General features: G+C 42.2%; 2 protein-coding genes across 2 annotated transcripts in view; both read right to left on the reverse strand.

Annotated features, from left to right (window-relative positions):
* Positions 1–21,806, reverse strand: part of LOC105355408 (NACHT, LRR and PYD domains-containing protein 12-like) — a 768,227-nt gene that overhangs the window by 723,059 nt on the left and 23,362 nt on the right. The gene's annotated exons all lie outside the window — the stretch shown is intronic.
* On the reverse strand, positions 1,180–21,037 carry LOC105355395 (zinc finger protein 664). Its single transcript, XM_011482367.3, has 2 exons — positions 20,586–21,037; positions 1,180–2,680 (listed from the first exon to the last, which is right to left on the reverse strand). The coding sequence occupies exons 1-2, from the start codon at positions 20,725–20,727 to the stop codon at positions 1,407–1,409; spliced, it is 1,416 nt and encodes a 471-aa protein (XP_011480669.2). The 5' UTR covers positions 20,728–21,037; the 3' UTR covers positions 1,180–1,406.

Consider the following 21,806-nt stretch of genomic DNA (forward strand, 5'->3'; position numbering starts at 1 on the left):
TTACTTACATGCATACCCTGAAAGTGACATGAAGATTTGGAACTGAAAGTTGAGGATAGTAACTTAATACTTAGCCTTAAACTTACTCGGGTACGTCACATAACCTGCTTTCTGGAACAGACCCCAGCTTTGGAACCTGCAGAGAACCAACAAACAGCAGAAACCCACACTGTAGGAAAGACTCCACACTTCTGACTGATGTTCACGTCCACTTTATTCTTCACAGATAAGATTAGAACAGAACACTGAGAACTAAAAAGAACAGATAAACAATTCTAATGTCTACTAGAAAACATGAATAACATAAACAAAAGACAGAAATACCAGTCTGGTTATTATCTGCATCTTCCTCAATACATTTTTGGGAAACTTTTCCTCATAGTTACTTGAATGGTTACTTGCTCGCAGTGCTGAACTGAATTTGAGATTATAATGAAATGTTCACTGATTACATAAAAAGTATTAAAATTAAAGATATATACAAAATATTTCTAGTGTTGTCATGTTAACACACACATTGAACGCATGCAAATTGTCTTAGCATAATCTACAAGCACAATGAAGCCTTCAAGATTTAGCTCTATTTCAAAACGGCACATTTCTATTTACAGGTACATTAAAAAAGAATTTTGTGAAAAGTTTTAAGCTGATGAAAACTTAAAAAGTGCCTTAAAAAACTAGTTTTTTACAAAACTAATAAAAGAACCATGATATTTTCAGCACACTTTAAACGTCAGAAAACTGTCAAATTTTTTACTCATTCAATACTAACTCATGCCTCCTTTTAACGGAATTACTGCATCAATGTGCTGTGGTATGGAGGCCATCAGCCTGTGGCTATGAGTACATGTAATGGAAGCTTATTTCCCAGACTAAGAGACAATTTAAAGATTTAGGAAACCTCAAAAAGAGCTTTGAGTACATTAGAACATTAGGTTGGGACCCCAGGACTTGTGAATATTAAAATCTTTTATTCCATTTTACTGAGACAGAGAACTTTGCTTTTTTCCTGTGAGAAAGTCACTGGAAAAATGTCAATTCAAGTTTCCTTTTATAACCCTTGTGCTATCCTAGGCACTTTGATGTTGGGAGTTGGGTCAGACTAGACAGTGCTCTGAACCTTTTTTCTTCAATGATTTGTGATCTTCACTGGTGTCCATGGATTACATGAAATCTTTCCACCTTTATCCATCTTTGTCATGGTAGGGAGAACACGTCAATGTAAGGGTGGGGTCATCTAAGATAGCACAAGGGTTAATGGGAGAAAAATGTTACTTTTCACAATTCTTTTCCCTTCCTATGCAAAACCCAAATGTCTTTTACCTCACAGGTTGTCTGCTGTAAATTTCCTTGAGTTAAGAGTTTACACTAAATCCTTCAATGGTTTGAAAACAAAACGCCTTCTCTCATGTATGAGTTCTCGCATGTCTGTTAAGATTAGAGACACGACTAAAACTGGCACCACATTCTTTACAAGAAAAGGGCTTCTCGCCTGTGTGAGTTCTCATGTGTCTTTTAAGATGAGATATTTCGCTGAAACTTTGATCACATTCTTTACAAGTAAAAGGCTTCTCTCCTGTGTGAGTCCTCATATGTGATCTGAGACTAGATATATGACTAAAACTTTTATCACATTCTTTACACGAAAAAGGCTTTTCTCCTGTGTGAGTTCTCATGTGTGTTTTGAGATTAGATACACGACTAAAACTCGCATCGCATTCTTTACACGAAAAAGGCTTTTCTCCTGTGTGAGTTCTCATGTGTGATTTGAGACTAGATATTTGACTAAAACATTTTTCACATTCTTTACAAGAATAAGGCTTCTCACCTGTATGAGTTCTCATGTGTCTTTTGAGATCATATGCATCACTACAACTTCTACTACATTCTTTACACGTAAAAGGCTTCTCTCCTGTGTGAGTTTTCATGTGAAGTCTGAACTGGGGCCAGTCACCAAAACTTTTACCGCATTCGGTACAGATATAAAGTGTATCATCAGAATCAGTTTTTGCGTAGACAAAGAGATTACTAACAATCTGTGAGCTTTCACCAGACTTTACAGAGGAAAGTCTCTTTTTGTTTGGAGATTGTTTGCGTTTCTCAACCAAAGTTGCCATCTTGAAGCTTTTTCTAACATCAAAGTCACACTGACTTTCTGACATGTGAGGACTGACATCATTTTGGACATAAATTCTGTCTCTTCTCTCCATCTGATCTTCGTTTTGTGGGTCTGTCTCTTCATCTGCACTTGATGTTGATTCGCCATGTTGGCTTCTTTCTTCATCCTGACTATCAGTTACATTAAAGCTCTGCTGATTGCTTATTTCTGTTTCACTGAGATCATTTTCTTCATAAGTTGGAATCCCCATCATGGTATCAGTCTCCTGTTTCAGATAGAGCTGCTCCTCATCCAGACTAATGCAGAACCCTTCTTGCTCTTCTTTAATCTGTGGAGGTTCTTGATCTTCTAGTTCCTTTTTAATCTGTGGAAGTTTTGCTTTCCCTTGTTCCTCTTCAGTCTGTGGAAGATCTTCTTCCTCTTGTTCCTCTTCAGTCTGTGGAAGATCTTCTTCCTCTTGTTCCTCTTTAATCTGTAAAGGTTCTGGTTCCTCCTGTTCCACTTTAAGGTTCCATGGCTGGTTGCCGAGATCTTCCTCTTCAGTTACATGCTGGGGGACAACTGCAGGAACATAAACACAAAAGGAAGACCTTTTATAATTTTGAAGGGCTTTGTGTATTAAAACTAGGGATGGGCGATATATTTGTGTCAGTATCGGGTTATATAAGCATAATTTGGGTTTATCGTATTGATCCGATATTAAGAAGTCTACCGATATCCTTCCGTCTGTTTTCAGGAACACTTTATTTTTAAAATGTATACTTGCTCCTATTATATTGGGAAGCTTATGTTTACAGTCACAGTCAGTAATTGATTGTTTTCAGGTAGATGTTATTTTTGAAAGGGATACATGTTCCTAATAGATAACTGGCAATGGGGAGCTTATGGTTTACAGTTATGTCCAATATTCAATAAATGGTTTTAAAGTGATACTTGTTCCTATGAGATCCTTCATTGTATGTTAAATAGGTAAAGTAGAATGTGATTGTCCAGTAAAAGAAAAGTTGTGCACTTCTAATAGAGAAACAAAAAGGAAATCTAAACATTGTGTTACTGTAGACCAGGGGTGTCCAAACAGGGGTGTCCCAGTTTTTATTGACCCACCGCATCAAATTCTAAAATGCAATTGAATTTTCCCGACACATCCAGCTTGAGTTCTACTTTCTACCACCAGCTCATTGGCCTTGTGGTTAGAGTGTCTGCCCTGTAACTGGAAGGTTGTGCGTTCAAACCCAGGCCGAGTCATACCAAATACTTTAAAAATGGGATAAAACTTCACTTGCTCCAAAAGGTTATTTTTAACTTTTGATACTTGATCAATTTAGGCTATGAAGATTTTTGAAACAGTGTAATGTCTATTTTACTGATATAGTATTATTTTTAATCGTATAGATGATTTTTCTAATGAATATAATCAGCATATATTTTAAATAATTGATCTCCATTTGCCATGTTGATTTCTAAAATAGTTATATGTCTATTTTTTACATATTAATTTAAGGAATTTATCTTTGTCATGTGCTTTATTGATACTTAGGATTCTTAATTCTGTTTGATTAAAAGTTATGAACCGGATAATGATAATTTAATGGAATAAAATGGTCACGGTAGAACAGGGGTGGAATTATAGAGATATGCTTCCTTCCACTCCCTTTCAAGCAATCTTTGATTTAATGTCTAATTATCCTAAGTTTGATATGTCATTGTATTAATGTATAACTGATGATTGTAATGTTTTTAATCTGTGGAAGTTTAAATAGTATTGCCAAATAAACTATCGCGATAAATCGGCCAAAACATTGTTTCTAACACACCTAGTGTTGCGGCTCCCTGTGCATTCATCTCAGTGGGAAACTGATCCAAATGGCTCTTTGAGAGGTACAGGTTGCCGACCCCTGGTTTAGGTACAAACATGTTCAATTATAGTACAAAATCGTTCTTTACATGCAATAAATATCGAATTTTTTGACAGATATCTGCGGCTTATAGCTCAGTGCGGCTTGTACATCTTTTTCTAATGTTTTTTATTATAAAAAAAATACAGCGGATGTGGTTATAAACAGGTGCGCTCTACAGTCCAGAAACTTCGGTAATTAGTTCCCAGTCAATGGTAAGTATTTTCACGGACCGAGGGATATATCCAAAAAAATTAATTCATAGGACATTAATCTTCTTTCACTTTCGGCTTCTCCCATCAGGGGTTGCCACAGCGAAACAACCCTCCCTCGAGGATGAGTTGCATGGTTAACTTGGCAATGTTTTACGCCGGATGCCCTTCCTGCCGCAACCCTCTCAATTTATCCGGGCTTGGGACCGGCACAGAAGCAGAGAAGGGAATAGGGAGCAGCCCGAATTCGAACCCTGGTTTTGGGAAGGCGCCCCAAACCAGCACGAGCAAAACCGGCCCCCTTCATTGGACATTAATAAAAAGAAAAATTCATAGGATATTAATGAAAAGAATTATATTTTCTAAATATTAACAGAATCTAAACCATTGTGATTTAGCTGCATCTTTGTAGCATGACAGAACCGGTGTTGCACCAAAAATTGTGCCCTTTCAGATGTTGTGCTGAATCCTCCAGCCCCCTTCCCTCGTCTGAGCTGCACGTTTAATGTTAAAAGCAAAAATCCAAAACATCAGCATGTTTTTAAGCTGTTTTTGTTATGATTTCATATAAAAATTAATCAACTGGAGGCAGAACTAGGAAAAAAAGTACTTTTTCTGTCAATCTGCTCCCTTTTAGTAAAACTGTCCTTGTTTTCTTACCAGGGTTGACAAGACTTTACAGTTGGTTCAGACGACAGATGACTGACTGAAACCACTCTTCTCATGGTGGCGTTTTTCAGCAAGAAAACAGAAACAACTTCAATAGAAAACAATGTGAAAACGCCAAAAGCAGAGAGAAAAGATCGATTAGAAATCAATGTTTTTATCTGATGTTTTCATTATGTTGTGACTTCCTCTCTGTTTGCATTCAACATCATACTATTTATTAAAACACCTATGGTTTTTATTTGTAAAATAATGGAATCATTTGGTTGGTAGCTTTTTTTTTAAATTAATTTACCAGTCAACTTGCCTGGTGAGTCAAAAATCAGATTTTGGTTGTGACTTCAAACGTGGCGCATCAAACCAAATGCAGCAAAATCCGTTCCAAGGCTGTTGCTACCAAAAATGCTCTGCTGAGTGCGTTCTAGCATTTCTCTTTGAGCTGCTCAAACGAGCGGTAGCTCACAACACATCTGCTGCATTGGTCTGCAAACATTTTGACAGCTTGTACTTAGTTAAGCTTTGTGTTAGAGACAATTTCCAAAGGAGATGATACAATAAAATAGTTTTGGTTAGATATGAATGGGGAGAAAAATGATAGTTTAGAATCTAAAATCGAATTTGGAATGAAAAGATCTAAGATTTGATTTTTTTTGGCACATCTCCCACGTTTTAATGTGGCCGTAGATGGTGCCATCTCCTCAACTTGATGAGAGATTTGAAAGAGGTGAATGACATGTTTGGTGTGCTCCTCCATTTCTCCAACTTTGAAAAAGAGCACATGCTACAGAAGTGTCAAACACTAAGAAGGGCTCTGGCCCATGACAATTTCTGCCACTCACTCTGCCTGTGACAGTGGCTCCCACTGAAAGAAATCCCTCAAAGCTCAAATTGATTAAAAAATATTTGAGATTCAGTGCAATATTTATATATTTTTTATCTGCGTTAATGTCACTTGCTTTCGCGTTTTATTACATACTTGAATGGATTTGAATTTTTTTTTTAAATGTTCAAAGTTGTTCATTTCTTGCTTTTGCTTCTCTAACTCTGTGATGCAAATGAAAATCTTGCCAAGGGCATAAAAATCCAATTTTGTCTCTCATAGTAGAGGTATACCTATGATGAAAATTACAGGCTTCTCTCGTCTCTTTTTTTTTTTCAATCTTGTCTTGTACAACAGCTGAGCAAACAGATGAGAGCTGAAAGCCTCTTTGTGCTGGAAATATTTTAATGTTACAACATGGGGTTATGAATCTATTGACACAGTAGGTGCATCTTTGAATTAACCCCTTTTGTGATTTAGACTAGACCATGAAGCAGGATAAAGCATCATCATTAATTAAAGGAAAATTTACTGACTTGGTGAGTTAAATATGGCAGATAACGTTTATATCTTGTGGGACACAAAAAAATGTGACTTCTCCAGTACCGATAGCAGAACCGTTAGGTCAGATCTTACGGATACTGCGGCCTTGAAGACTGATGCCCCGGGGCTCGGTACCCATCCCTACACATGAGTTAGCAGACAATCATATCTGTCTGTTAATCTTGAACACACCCACCACCAGCCCAACAGCATAAACCTGACTTCTGCTCATAGCTCCCTCACTTATGGTGAGCGATTTAACACACCCGAGATTCCCCAACTCCCATGAGTATTAAAAGCTGTAGGCGGGGCTAACCCCCAGATCGCCACAATATATTGATTTGCTATTTGAGCAGTGCTATTTTTGGAGCATTCCCTGCGGGTGCTACAAGGGGTGCTCGGGGCGCATGGGCGCCCGCAGGCACAGGGTTGGTGACCCCTGCTTCAGACCAACTCATGTGAAACATTTCATTCAGTCAGTCAAACTATTTGTGCAAAGGTGAGATAGCACCTGTGCTCAAGTGAGTATTTATGCTCTTCTAAGGTAAGCGGGAGAACTTGCAAGATTGATGGCTGACTGAATACCGTTTTGCCCCATTGTATGTTGAACACAAACGTAGAGGAAATCACTATATCATTACGTGAGATGAAAACAAAATTATTGTTTGGTATTTCTTTTTCCCCCCCGATGATACTTATTTAAGGAACTCCTTTATTGAATTGAATTTTTATTGAAGACACAGTGAAGTGTTTAACTTTCTATCACAAAGGAGTTTTCTGTGTTCTTAAGCACAGCAATACGAAAGCCTGGAACAGCTCATTAACATAGCATCACTGTGTTACATTACTAAAATCTCCAAATCGACATTTTATATTAAACTTTCTGTTGCTGCTGTGAGACCAGCAGGTTTATCCTCAAGTTCTGTCTGGATCCTGTTAAAAGCTGTCACGTCCCGCTGCTTCATCAGCCAAAAGCTAAACGCCATGCAGAGGTGAATTAACAGAAGTGATCAGGGTGCCTTGGTACTTGTTCACCTCGTGTGCAGACTGTATTACAGATAAAAGGAATTCACCAAAAGAAGGGTGCAAACATAACTTAAACATGACTAATTTGTCACAAGCATTTACTCTGCATGTGGCGAGGGGATAAAATGCTCAAGAATGAAGAATGACGAGTGTTAATTTCAGACTCAGAGTACACAGTATGGACAGAAGTCCTCGAGGACTGGAAAGCGTGCAGGGACACAGAGAGATGCAGATTATTATTTATGACTTGGAGGGATGTTTGTTTGACTTTTTCATGGGGGAAAATGCAGATCTTTATAATGTGTTTTTAATACAAAAAAGGCTGCCTTGATATTAATCAAGCATTCTGTTGCAGATAGATTACTATTTGGAATAAAACAGAAGCATTACATTGTTTTATCAGTCACATGGACTGGATATGTTGGAGAAATATTACTATGACAGTTTTTTTCTTTTTTTCAATCTAGGAAGAACATGACATCAACATGTGATGCACTCTTGTCTCTCCAGGAGGACAACACTGGACTCTACAAAACCCGGGATGTTAGTATTTGGGTTATTAAGAGATAAGATAAGATTGGACTTTATTGATCCCCGGAGGAAAATTTTGTTGTTACAGCAGCCAAACAAGAAATGTAACAGTTGGGAAAACAAATGGCAAGAGAAAGGACAAAAGTAGTAGTGAATAATGGTGGTAAAAGTACATGTCATAAATAAATATTAAACAGTAAATACAGCAGCAATTTCAGCAGTCCTATACGGTGTTATTGTACATAGAGCTGTGCCGGGTTGGATTTTTGATCACCACGGTGATGAACCAGCAGGGGGCACAGCGTAGTAGTAAACCCCCACCCCTGCTAAAGAAAAATCCCCCGGCTGCCGCATCGCGAATGCATACGAATACAACGCAGTATTCTTTATTAACTAATAACAACTAACTACTACCTATTTAACCAATGAACTAACTTTATAAATGTAGAAAGAGTATGTGTGTTGTGTCCGCGCGCTGCGTGTGTTGAAGGAAGGAATGCACACACGTGTGTTGGGGGAGCGTTTTGATTCTTCTGCAGCGGAACGCTCTCGAGCTGCAAGCGAGGCTTCACCTGTGCTCTCTGGTACAGACGTCAAAATCGGAAACTGAAGCATTATTACAAGCATCATTTTCTCCAAAATGTAAGACCAATGGCCCTAATGTGTGATGTGTGACTTTAGTAAAGAGGACCTAGGAGAGAGCAGCTGCAGTTCTGTCCCTTGGCAGCCGGCTCGCTGCTTGTCTGCCTTCACAGCTTGAAGCGAACAATTCTGATTAAAAGGCAAAAAAAACAATCTTTTTTCTTTAGAAATGCATTTGTGGTTCACTCTCTGTGTTAATACAAAAGGATTGGGATACTTGCTGAAAAATTTGCATTAATCAGAATAGGGTTGTGCCGATGGACGATACCTCCGCCACGCTGCGAGTCGACACCATAAGCCGCGGTTACATGTGAAAAATATCTTGACCGGATCAATGGTTGGATTAGAATCCAACCGTGTACATGGGCACAGAAAAATGTTTTCAGAATATAAAAAACTTTCACATGGCTCACACTTTCGGCCGGAATAAATCATTCGCACGTGCGCAGTAGGGTTTGAAAAACTGGAAGCGGATATCAGTTCCGCCGAGCCGCTATTTTTTTCTCAAACTTTATTGAATGTAACAATTCAGTACAAAACAATGTTGCCGAGCGGCTTTATACATTGACATTTCAGCTCGGTAATATAAAAGACGATCTTCTAAACGTGCTTTTAATAATGTTACGATTATTATGAAACGCCTGTTCGCTCATCGTTTTATTTTTAATCCGTGTGGTCATTGCTTTTTCTGTTGAAAAACGGAGCCGGAAAGAAGCCAGAATTAGCAGTATGCCAACACGGGCTCACATTAGCTTTGGGTGGTGCTGCAATCTGCATCCTGGCTGCATGTAAACACGTGGGAATAACATCAGCCTTTATTTAGTCGGGACACGACTCGAAACACAAATCCACGTGATTGTTTCAACGATTTCTAAGGACTGAGCGGCCTTTCTGCTTTGAAGCTCACACCGCCCCAAAGCGCTGTGTGTGTGCTGACGGTCCGAGCTCTGCTCAGACACACACTTTTAGACCCGGTTCTGAGTTCGGTAGCCCGTTCCCCTAGAGCTGCGGAACGGATTGCAGTTCTAAATCTCCCACATACCGCTCATGTAACAAAGCACCCCTTCCCCCCTTCCACTCAAACACAAAGCTGTAAGTCCGCGCTCCGCCGATCCACTTGACTAGTTAAGTGCGGGAGCAGACCATTTCTTTTCTAGTTTGTTTGTTAATTCCCTCAGTTTATACTGGATAATAGCGGATGAGTCATTAGTTGGGAAATAAAATAAATAAAGTAAAATAACGAATAGCAATTATATAGGACTTTTCTCTGCGACAGAATTAGCTGATTTATCAGCTAGAGGAGCCGGTTTAGCTCGTGCTGGTTTGCGGCGCCTTCCGTCCGTGAAACCAGGGTTCGACTCCGGGCTGCTCCCTGTTCCCTTCTCTACCTCTGTGCCGGTTCCAAGCCCGGTTTGAGAAGGTTGCGTCAGGAAGGGCATCCGGCGTAAAACATTGCCAAATTTACCATGCGACTTGTTCGCTGTGGCGACCCCTGATGGGAGAAGCCGAAAGAGGAAGAATTATATAGGACCAAAATATTAAAAATAGCCCCCCCCCCACGACGATATCATCGTCCATCCCGATGGTTGACAGCAAACATCGTCAAAGGCCAATTTAAGGGACATCGCCCAACCCTAAATCAGAACAGTTATTGAGGCTGGAAGTCCAAATCTGTGAAGATCTTTCTAACTTTATCGAACCTCAGCTGCCTGAGAATTTAAAATAATGAATCCATGGTTTGCAAGCGAGGACGCTGGAAAACCAACTCCAATAAGCCAAGAAGAGGCAGCAGCAGCTGAGTTTCCGCGGAAAGGGATGTTGCCTGTGTTGGAAGATCAACTCGAGCGCAGCAACTTCCAGCAGATGACAGTGAAAAGCTGTCCATCCCCCGCTCCTTTAACTGGGAGGCAGCAACGCGCGAGTAACGCCAGACTTTGGGACTGCAAGACTTTAACTTGGGGTGATGCGTCTGCTTTCACTGTTCTTTGGAGCCACACGGCTATAAGACGGACTCTGACGATGACGAAAGGGAAGCCGGCGTGATTGATGGAAATGTAACTCAGCTGTTCATTCTACATACAGTAGATGAGGACTTTGATGGATTTTTTGGTGTTGATTGATGACTGAAAAAAGAAAAAAAGAAATCACAACCAACTCAGTTTTGTGTTCGCTGCCTTTTTAAAACACACACCAGCATGCATGTTTTAACAGTATGTTTTAACGTTAAATACAGAAAAAACACCCATAACTGAAACTGCGCCGTTTAATCCAGTGCTGTTGTATTGTAAGGAGAGGAGGGGGTTATGGAAAATAATATGGATTTAATTGTGTTTTTGTGTGTCTGTGGCTCTTTGACTCTCATGTGTCAAAGTTGTTTGCCACCCCTGTTTGTGTTTAGAAGCTTTAATAGAGAAAACGGCGGATGTAACGTGGATTAAAACGTTAACCAACAAACCAAGACCAAGGTCAGACAGTGCAGCGTTTTTTTTGTGCTGTAAGTTTTTCTCATGTGAAAATCACTGCATTCGTTACAGTTTTAATCCACGTTAAAGCCGCCGCTTTTTTTTTTTTTTTTACCTGTCCTGTCCAACAGCTGGGCAGGCAGATGAGAGCTGAGGGCCTGTTATGTGTTGGACATATTTTACTTTAACAATAGGGGTTATTAATCTTAAGACAAACCAAAGGTATGTCTGAATAAACCCCTTTTGTAATTGAGGCCAAACTTTATTAATTTCAACCATGTTTGAAAATCTTGGGTGTTGGACCGGACGGAAAAGGAAAGAAGGGAAGAAGAGAGAGGGATGTTAGAGAGAGGGGGGGGGTGATAGTGAGAGGGGGGATAAGACCATGAAGCAGCATAGAGCAACAAGTTTACTGGTTGTTTATCATTACGGTAAGGTTCAAATGTAGAACAAAAAGGGCGGGGCCTGTCCACACACACACTCAAACGTTACCAACACACCCGCTAGCTGCAAAAATGTCCACATGTCGACATGTACACAAAACAGATAGTGTTCACACACATACTTATGCCTTAAAACCAACTAGTGTGAAATATTTCAGTCATTCAATCATGCAAACTGTTAGGCTCAGGTGAGTGTTTATGTTCTTCTAAAATGGATGGTGGAACGTGAAAAGAAGGAGGGAGAGTGCCCAGCCATCCCCACCCCACGACCCCCGCCGCAGCAGCAGCCGGAATCCCCCCCAACGCCACACGGAAACAGGCAGGGAACAACCGCCCCCCTGGGAGACAAAGCCCACCACCCAGGCCAGGGTCAGCAGGACCGCCGCGAGGCCCCCGGAGCCAGAGAGCAGGGAGGCACGGAGGGAAAGAGAGCGCCGCCCCAGCCCAACCAGGAGAGCAGCCCCCCCGCCGCGCCGGGAGAGCCCAACTAGGGTTGGGCGATGTCCCCTAATTTGGCCGTTGACGATGTTTGCTGTCAACCATCGGGATGGACGATGACATCGTCGGGGGGGGGGGTATTTTTACATTTTTCGTTCTTATATAACTGCTATTCGTTATTTTGCTTTGAGGGAAACTGAGGGAAGTGACTTTAACAGAAAAAGTAACAAGCAAAATAGAAAAGAAGTGGTCCGCTCCCGCACTTAACTAGCGAAGTGGACCGGCGGAGGGCGGATTTACAGCTTTATGTTTGATGGGAAGGGGGGGGGGGGGGTACATGAGCGGTATGTGTGGGAGATTTAAGACTGCGATCCGTCCCGCAGCTCTAGGGTACGAGCTATCAAACTCAGAACCGGGTCTAAACGTGTGTCTGAGCACAGTTCGGATCGTCATCAGACACACAGCGGTTTGAGCTTCAGAGCAGAAATGTCGCTCAGTCCTTAGAAAACATTCAAACAATCACGTGGATTTGTGTTTCCAGTCGTGTCCCGACTAAATAAAGGCTGATGTTATTCACAGCATGCAGCGCCACCCAAAGCTAATGTTGTTAGCCCGTGTTAGCATACTGCTAATCCTGGCTACGTTCAGAAAAAGCACTGACCACACGGATTAAAATTCAAATGATGAGCGAACAGGTGTTTCATAATAACCGTAACATTATTAAAAGCACGTTTAGAAGATCGTCTCGTATTTTACCGAGCTGACATGTCAATGTATATAGCTGCTCGCCGCTGTTATCGTTTTGTATTGAATTGTTACCTTCAATAAAGTTTGGAAAAAAAGCCGCTCGGCGGAAGTTGTATCCTCTTCCGGTTTTCAAACTGCGCATGTGCGAATACTGCGCGTGTGCGAATGATTTATTCCGACCGAAATTGTGACCTTAGTGAACGTTTTTATATTCTGAAAACATTTTTCTGGGCCCATGTACACGGTTGGATTCTAATCCGACCATTGATCCCATCAAGATATTTTGTACATGTAACCGCGGCTTATGATGTCGACGCGCAACGTGGCGGGGGCGTGGCATCACGATGGTGGTCTCTCCATCGGGATGTCAGTCACCCATCACGATGGACGATGATATCGTCCATCGGCACAACCCTAAGCCCAACGGAGGGCCAAACCGGAGAGGGACGCCCACAGCCCCAGACGAGCACCCCATCACCACCCAGGAGTTCCGGGCATCCCCCCGCCCCAACCCCAGGTACAAGCCAGGACCCCCCAAGGGAGACCCGCTCCGCACTCCAGGCAGACACCCACCCGGCCCACGGTTGGTCCAGGGAGGAGCGAGGCAGGGGCCCGCCGCCCCCGCCCAGGAGGGGGGAACCCAGGGGAAAAAAGGTGGCCCACAAGGGGTGTTGTAAATATAACCCGACCAGGCTCGGCCACAGTTGGAAATTTGGCGGGGCCCAGCGCCCAGGGGCAAGGACCAGAGCCCACCCCCCAGGGACACGAACACCCCCGGCTCAGGTGTAATGTGAGCCCCCCCACCGCGCGGAGAGAGCACCGCCGGGCCCAGGAAGCCGGCATCCAGGGGACACGGCCGCCGTTGCCAAGGGGCCCGTACCCCCCACCAGGGAAGGGGTAGGGGACAGATGGTCCTTGGTCCCACCTTTCTTGCAAAATGTGTGTGCGTGTATGTGTGTTTGAGAGGGTGTGTGTGTGCATGTGTGTGTGTTTATGTTGGAATGTATATATTGAAGGGGGAGGGGTGTATGTACTAAGGGGAGTGCAGTTAAAATTGGCGGGTAGGGCACTAAGGGGACATCTCCTGATTACTCACAGTGATGTCCCCTCACCCTTCCCCACCAAGGGGCCCTAAATGTCTAAGGTTTGGTTAAAATTGGCGGGTAGGGTGCCAGGAGGACATCTGCTGCTTGCTGGCAGTGATGTCCAAGCACCCCCCCTACCAAGGGCCCTACATGTCTAAGGTGCAAATAAAACCGAAAGAGGGGGGGCCCACTCCATACGGCAACCATAGGAGGGGGGGGGGGGGGGGGGGCACTGCCAAATAGCCCCCCCCCCACCCCCAAGGCGCATCGCAGGCTAAACCCCCCACCCCCTCACCCTAATATGAGGTTATATGAGGAAGGGGGTAAGTTGGGGACAGCTGGTAGACTGTCCCCCGGTGGTCAAACGCTGTATCTTTTCCTATAAAGCCCCAAAATGAAAGTCGCGCCCCAAATTTCAGCCAATCAGATCAACCAGAAAATCCTGCCCCCAAGTGACAAACACACCCCTGAATAACACCCCCAAAGTGACAAAAACGCCCCCTTAACACTACGCGTAAATCCAGGTGAGGGCACAAAGAGGAACTAACTGCGCTGGATCACCACTCAGGATTGCAGGCCTGCAATTGTAAAATACGGGGTCGCTCGGTTAGAATCACACCTGTGCGGTTGTAAGGTTCCTTACTCAATTCCTGAATACGCCCGCTCAGTTGTCTTTACGCCCTTTCACTTTATGGCAGTTATGTAACGCCATTTGATATTCAATATGATGTTCAAATCTAACAGTGCCCATTCATGTTTGGTGCTATGGAGTGAAGGAGAACAGTTATACCCAACCCCCCCACCCCCCCCAAATACAAAATCCTCCGGCGGGCGGCCGTGTAGCGCACTCAAGAACGCACACAGCTTGTCATGGCAAACAATACGATGCAAATTAATAATTAGAATGCAGTAAATTTGTCGTATTTCCTCACGAGACGGAAACTTCTGTTGTAGAATGAGGATGTGTGTGTGCGTCTGAAACCACACGCTTGTGTGTGCAAGTAGAGGGAGCGCGTGCTGTGTAGAGGGAGTGAGAGGCGCAGCGCAGGGAGTGAAGGAAAACAGTGATAAAAGGTTTCCCCCAGAAACCCTTGAAGTGTGAACACAGGACTAGCAGAAAAAGTAAATTATCAGCAAAGATGAATGTTTTTATCATAGTTCAAATCGCGCACCATTTGCAGAACTTTCAAAAAAAAAAAATAATGCGGTGATGAGGTCATCACCTTTATGCGGTGATTGCCACACCCCTAATTGTAAAGTCTAACTGCTTTTTGGACAAAGGACCTCCTGTTGCCTTCTTTTTTTGCACTGGGGGTGCAGCAGTCTGTGGCTGAACGAGCTACTCATGGTCCTCACCGTCTCATACAGAGATTATTGAAGCTGACAGCCAAACTCAGTCAAAACCATAATAAGCCAGTCACACAGAGCCCGTCCCTCCTCCCCACACACTATTTTTTACAGCCAGAGCTCTGTCTGTTCCACTCCCTCACACAGCCCTCACATTGCACTCTTCAGTGCTTCTTAACTTTTGTGCAGATAGTTTCTATCTGGAAGGAATAATATATTTTGGCTCTACAAACAAGGATTGGGTCACATTTGTAGGATCAGAATGTAGAAGACGAAGTTGTAATGAGTGAGCGGTTCAGTTTAATATCTATGCAGGACACTCAGATGATCCAAAGCAAGTCACACTGATCAAAGTGTTGATGAATCTGGATGATAAACCATTAAAAAAAAAAAATCACACCTACTCCTCCTGAAAATAGGATTTGTTCAAAGAAACAAATGAGGTGAGAGATGTCTGCGGAGGGATTCATGACAGCAGCATTATTACAGCTCTGTTGTTCTGGTCATTATTAGCTCATTCTGATATTGTAGACATGTCTGGGAAAATGTCCAAAGCACTTTTTTAAGACTAAGATTATCCTCAGAGGACTTTGCAGACGTTTAGAGCACAGGGCTCTACAGCAGTGTTTTTCAACCAGTGTTGATGGTCACACTTGACCATCTCCCACGGCACACTAGTGTGCCGTGGGAGATGGTCAAGTGCGCCGTGGGAAATTTCCCTCATTCACTGATCTAAAAACATTTTCCATCTCCAGGATATCAGCTCTGTGTTCATCAAAACAGGCCCTGATAAAACACTGAGTAGTTAGGAATATACAAGATCTTAAAACTACTTTTTCTTTGTGTTTATTTGATTCTATTAAAGACATTTTGATAAGAATCACGGTGCCGCGATTTAGCTGCAGCTATAACTGTGTAAGGAAAAGTTCCGCCCCTTTAACTGTCTCCGCCAATCATTCTTGAAGGCTTAATCACATGTCATCAGTCTGACCAATCAGAAGTGGTTAAAGTCTTCACTTCCTTGTTCTAAATTCTGCTGATAAAGTCGCTCAGTTCTAACAAAAATACCAGCTAAAGCTCGTCTTTAGCTGGTGGTTCATCTCTTAGAAAAAAACAGCCGCAACTTCCTGCTTTTTCTGCCACAATTATCACACAAATCCACGTGAGATTGCGGGAGGGGGGGGGGGGGGGTGCTGTCGATCAATACAGACCATGAATTTCTGCTTTTTTTTTTTTTTGGATGCTGGTGTGCCGCGGGATTTTTGTCAGGGTTAAAGTGTGCCGTGGCTCAATAAAGGTTGAAAAACACTACTCTACAGTGTGACTGGAAAAGAATCCATGGTCTCACCGGTACGTCCAGTTGGTCTGTTGGGGAAAAAATATCTCTGAAAACCTCATTTCTGTGTGTGTTCAAACTTGAAACTCCTGACACAGGAATCCTAACACACCTCAAATAAGAGTGATAGTTTTTTTGTTTTTAAATTAGAATGCATTGAGCCGTTCAGTTTGGGTCAGCTGCCCCGTACTGGCAGCAGCTGGAGCGAATGAAAAAAGGATGAACTACGGTGGCCCTGAAGTTCAAATCACATCACTCAACGCAAAAAACATAAGAAAGATCGCAACAATTAAAAAAAGTGAAAAGAAAAAAAAAAGGCAACATTACAGTTTAGAAATCAAAACAAAATTCCTGGAACTGGAACCATTCCAAAAAAAGAAAAAGAACAAAAAACAAACTGACAAAATAACCAAATGAAACATTTCAGATGTCAAAATGTTAACAAAGACACAGAAGAAACTGGATAAAGTAAGTATTATGGGACATCGCTCATTGGATGATGACGTTTGTCCCTCATTTTGACAGACAGTTATGAGACATGAAGTGCCTTAAACCAAAAACACAAAAGTTACTGCTGACCCAAACAAAGCTGCTGCTGTCAAAGAATATTTGAATTCATGATTCAGATTCTGGATATTCTCTGTACTAATCCCAAAACCTTTTTTTAGCCTAAATGTCAGCACAGTGAAGCAATTTAAAGTCCCACTATAAACTTATTTTTATCCATTTTCAAAGCATTCCCAGTGATATTTTAATAATTGTTATGCAGTTGTTAGCCAAAATAAAAAAAAATAAAAAAAAATCTTTTTTGTGAACAGAGTTTCTGCAGAGCAGCAGCAGCTCATTCCCTCTTAGGGGTGTGGACGGGACTGTTTGCACTCTAGTAACCTTCTACTGGTATCCAATGAAATCTGTGTTTACTCTCTCCTGCTATTTATCCGCCCTCACAACCCCAACCTAACATTAGCGGTGTAGCAAAAATGGCAGCCATATTGGAGCTCTCCAGCCGTCCAGTTTTGATCCAGATTCCAGCTCAGAGGAGGAAAACAAAGACGTTTGTCTGCAAGTGGATGCATCAGAATGCAGCGGAGCAAACGGCGTGTTTTTATTTTTTCTGATTTGAATAAACAAATACTCAGAAATGCAGTTTTAATCTGGAGTATATAGGAGTAAAAGGCTACAAGAAGAAACGATAATCCTTTGATTCGGCCCTCAATGGGAAGATTCCAATGTTGCAGCAGCATTTCAGACAGAAATAAAGCAGGATAGTATGTGCAGGTGAAAAAACATTAAACGTGTCACATATGTACTAAAACGTACAGTTTAAAAAAAAATAAGGAAATTGTACTAGTGGTTATAATAATGTAATTAAAAATTGCACAACATATTTTAAAGAAACCTTAGGAGATAAACACATTGTCAGTGGGAGCAGCTTTAGTTATAGAGTCTCACAGCAGCAGATGGGAATGACCCACATTGCAGCTCCTTCAGACACCTGGGGTGTATCGGTCTGTCTCTGAAGGAGCTGCTTGGACCTAGCACTGTGTCACACATGGGGTGGGGGCGGTTCGTCATCAAGGATGATGGCTACCGTCCTTCTTTCTCCCACCTTCTGCACCGAGTCAAGGGGCAGCCCCAGAACATCGTAGGAACACCAAAAGACTGAATTTCATTGGAGCTGGTCTTTAAACGCCACATTTTTCATGTAATTCATTATTAATGTAGAATTGTGTTTCAATTTTAAGTCCTTCATGCCGACATTGAAAGCGACAAAAAGGGAACAAGTGTCCGTGTAAAAGTGCTGAGTTACATGTAATGTGGTCCAGAGGGTAAGTGCCCCAAACTTTCATGCTGGGTGCACCCAAGAAAAAAAAAAAGGTAGGTGCCCCAGTGGAACCAGTTCAAAATTTAGTCTAGAGTCCTGGAACTACATTTTTTATTTATGCCATCGTACCGCATAAGAAAAAAAAAACATAGATCGGAAGATTGCAGGTTGGGTTTCCGTCCTGCCTGCCCATGTGTCAAAGTGTCCTTGGGCAAGAAAATGAACCCCACATTGCTCCTGGTGGTTATAGAGTGATGCCAATGTCAGTGGGTGAATGGGACTGTCAGTGTAAAGCGCTTTGGGCCTTCAAGGAATGTAGAAAAAGGCCTGTTTTGAAATTGGAATAAAAATACAATGCAGAGAAGGACTAAAAACTAAAAACCGTATGGCTTTGAAGATACTAACATAACAGTTTCCAAACTTTCTTGACTAATTATCACCCTTTTTTTCTAGTTTTTAGTGAACAAATTGCAATATTTGTACTTGATTGTATAAAATAAGGCTGCAGCGTAGATGTACAGATGTGTGATTTGTGGCCCTGCAACAGACTGGCGCCCTGCCCAGGTTTTGCCCTACCATCGCCCCGTGACCCCAAAAGGGATAAAATGGCTTAGAAGATGAATGAGCTACTTCATAGAAGTGATCTGTTTAAGTGTGAAATGATTTAAAAAAAAAAAAAAGGTTAACAAAATAAAGCTTTTTTTGTCATTCCAGCATTGGCGCACGTGATCTGAATGATTACGAAAACCACGCATTCAGTCCTCTTCATGTAACACAACATGGCACAATCTCTGTGCCATGTTGCTGCCAGTATCATATAAAAACACAGATTGCGGTGCTTCGTAGCGGCTCGGATTAGAACGAGTGAAGCGCTGCAGCTGCACAGCGAAAATTCTGTTGTTAAAGAGGGCCAAAGTTCTGCAGAACCTCCCAGCAATAGATTCTAGTTTAGCAACCTGATGGATCAGAGGGATGGGTACAACGCTCTGAAAAAGGTCAACATCATGGCGATGAGCGGTGATATGCGTGTGAGAAGGTGAAGTTGCAGCTGCAGACCAGACCGTCATGTATTTAAGTATAGTAGTCACATTAAAGCGCTCTCCTTCACCCTGTCATGCTGCCTCATCACTATTTAATGTTTATTTTTGAAGAACTGTTCAGCCGTCTGAACTGTTTAAAAGAACTGGAGAAGTTACATTAAGCATCTGATTAGTCAGTTTAACTCAGGGGTCACCAACACGGTGCAGGCCTGTTCTAAAAATAGCACAACTCCCCAGTGACCTCCGTCTAAAGTTCACTTTTATTATGTTTCTATTATTTTAAAATTTGCATTTATATGGATTTAAAATGACTGTCTTAAAAACATGTTTATTATACAGTGTTATTCACGTTTCAATATGCGTGGTTTCGCAAACTGATTGAGACGCTGCGCGAATTTCTGAGGAAAGGGGGGCGGAGATGAAGAGCACACCGGCCTTTCAGCTTCCAACAGCTGCTTCCAGCGGTTCCTGATTTGCAAAGAAACTGAAGTTTGTGCCCCTACACGGAGAAACGGCATCAGCTGACTCAGAAAATATCCTGAAACACTGAAGAAGATGATCATGGACAATAATTATCACCCGGATGAATGAATGATGGATGAAAACGGCCCTTTTCTGGAAGAAGCTGTGCTCAAAACACGCCGCTGCTGCTGGACTGGACACTTAAATCGCGCTGCCGGATCTCTCATACTTAACTGATGAACGATCAGGCGTTGATTCTGATTCATTCAGACAGTATCAAGTTGATTGACAAAGTGATAGTTTGTGAAAAGATTTTTTAAATCTGTAAGTTGATTTTTCTTTAACATTACATCATTGACGTAAAGATGGTGCAGTGATGTAAGAGATTATCTGAAAATGTAACAATTACTGAGATGAATAAAGGTCTGAATATTTATATGTCTCCCACCTTGTTGTCATTATTGTGAGAAATCATTAAAGTGATGAATCTTTTCACATGAGTATCACTAATAACTAACTAAAAGCAGACTGAGCACATTTGTTATAATTCAAACTGGTAGTTCTTCGTATGACTCAATACCCACGGAGTAGCTCTCAGTCTCAAAAAGGTTGGTGACTCCTGGTTTAATTTAAAGAAATAACCTGAAAAAACGCCAATAAACCACACGTGTCCTCCTAAAATTTAGGGAGAAAAAAAACAGCGCAAGCGCCCCAGCTGCTCTGTGCACGGATATGTCTGCCCGCTGATCTCCCATCAGCCCTTTGTTTACATTCTCTCCCATTAGTTTAGAGCCCCTCGCATCCCCAACCTAACATTAGCGGTGAAACTAAAATGGCAGCAATATTGGAGGCTATCCAGCCGCACAGTTTGGGGCCAGACAGCAGCTCAGACGAGGAAAACAAAGACGGTCATGGATTTGTTTGTAAATGGATGCAGTGAACAAACCTATGACGCGGAGCTGAAGCTGTTTTTTCCTGATTTCCAGCAGTCTGCGCTGACGACAGAGCTCCTCCTCGTTCTGGACGATGGTTCCTTCAGCAGCAGAAAGTTGTTCTCTGACAGAACCTTCCTGAGGTTCTGAAGACATGGTTCCTGCTCCGATCTTCAGCTCCAACTCCCACAAACACCGCCGTCCTCTTCACTGCAGCTCCGATCGATCATCTGCTAGTCTCACAATCACAGCAATCCACGTTGTCTTTCCGTTCAACACTTCTTCACTCATTTACGACACTTTGGAAAATGCTGAGAGTTCCCACACGAACCACGTATCGTCCTTTCTGTCCAAAAACCTCACAAACGTCCCAACAAAACACCACCGTCCTCTATAAACAAGCTAACGCTGCTAGCCTGCTAACCAGCTAGCGCCTCGTGCCTGTCTTCTTCTGTGGATTACTGGCTGTTCATATACAGTTTTGGCGCCACCAGCTGGTCTGGTGTATGAACCCAAATGTCTTCTATCTCAGCGTAAATTGTGGTAAATAGCAACAAATAAAATAATAAAACATGAAACACTTCAATAAAGAACTGACAAAAACAAATAACACATTTTTAATCGGGAAACACCTTAAAAAAGGCCTATATCATTCTTTTCTTAAGCGTTTCAGAGTAAATTATATCCACAGCCTATATGTGATTATGTATATTGCCTTTGGCACACTAAAGAACGAATTTCAAAATGAAATAGGAGTTATTTTCGCAAACCTCCTTTTCCTACCAGGAAGTAAGATACCTCAATCGCTGAGGCTCCGCCTTTCGCTCTATGTAGGTGACATTAACCTGGCGTCGGCCTTGGCAGTGAGTTGTCGTTGCCCCTGTGTATTAGGTGGAAGAGGAACCAACCCTTTTTCTCAGAGTTGATGTGAAAATGAAAGCATTTAGCAGATCACCGCTAGCACCATGGAGAAAGTGTGTGTGTGTTTTAGCCTGGGGGCGGGGCTGCCAGCACAGATTTTTCCTGGAAGGGGCTGTTCCTCACTGGTCTACGTCGCAATGTGAGGACCTGCCTGTTTTCATGGGTTGGGAGAGGCTGGAGCTCAGTATGCAGGTTTTTAAAGGAATACTCTGAATGGATCAAAATATTTGATGTTGTGTTTCATGAAAAATTTTATTTTTGCTCAGTATAGACCCTTTAATTATGATTAAGTACCAAGATAAAAAAAAACACAA

Source organism: Oryzias latipes, chromosome 2 (genome assembly GCF_002234675.1).
Source record: "Oryzias latipes chromosome 2, ASM223467v1".
NCBI classification, from domain to species: Eukaryota; Metazoa; Chordata; class Actinopteri; order Beloniformes; family Adrianichthyidae; genus Oryzias; species Oryzias latipes.

What these genes read in the sequence shown, in the direction of transcription:
- LOC105355395 (XM_011482367.3), bottom strand. Translation starts at nt 20,727, where the DNA reads ATGTCTTCAGAACCTCAGGAAGGTTCTGTCAGAGAACAACTTTCTGCT. An exon ending in GCTTCAGCTCCGCGTCATAG is followed by an intron (nt 2,681 to 20,585) that starts GTTTGTTCACTG and finishes ATGTTCCTGCAG; the next exon opens with TTGTCCCCCAGCATGTAACT.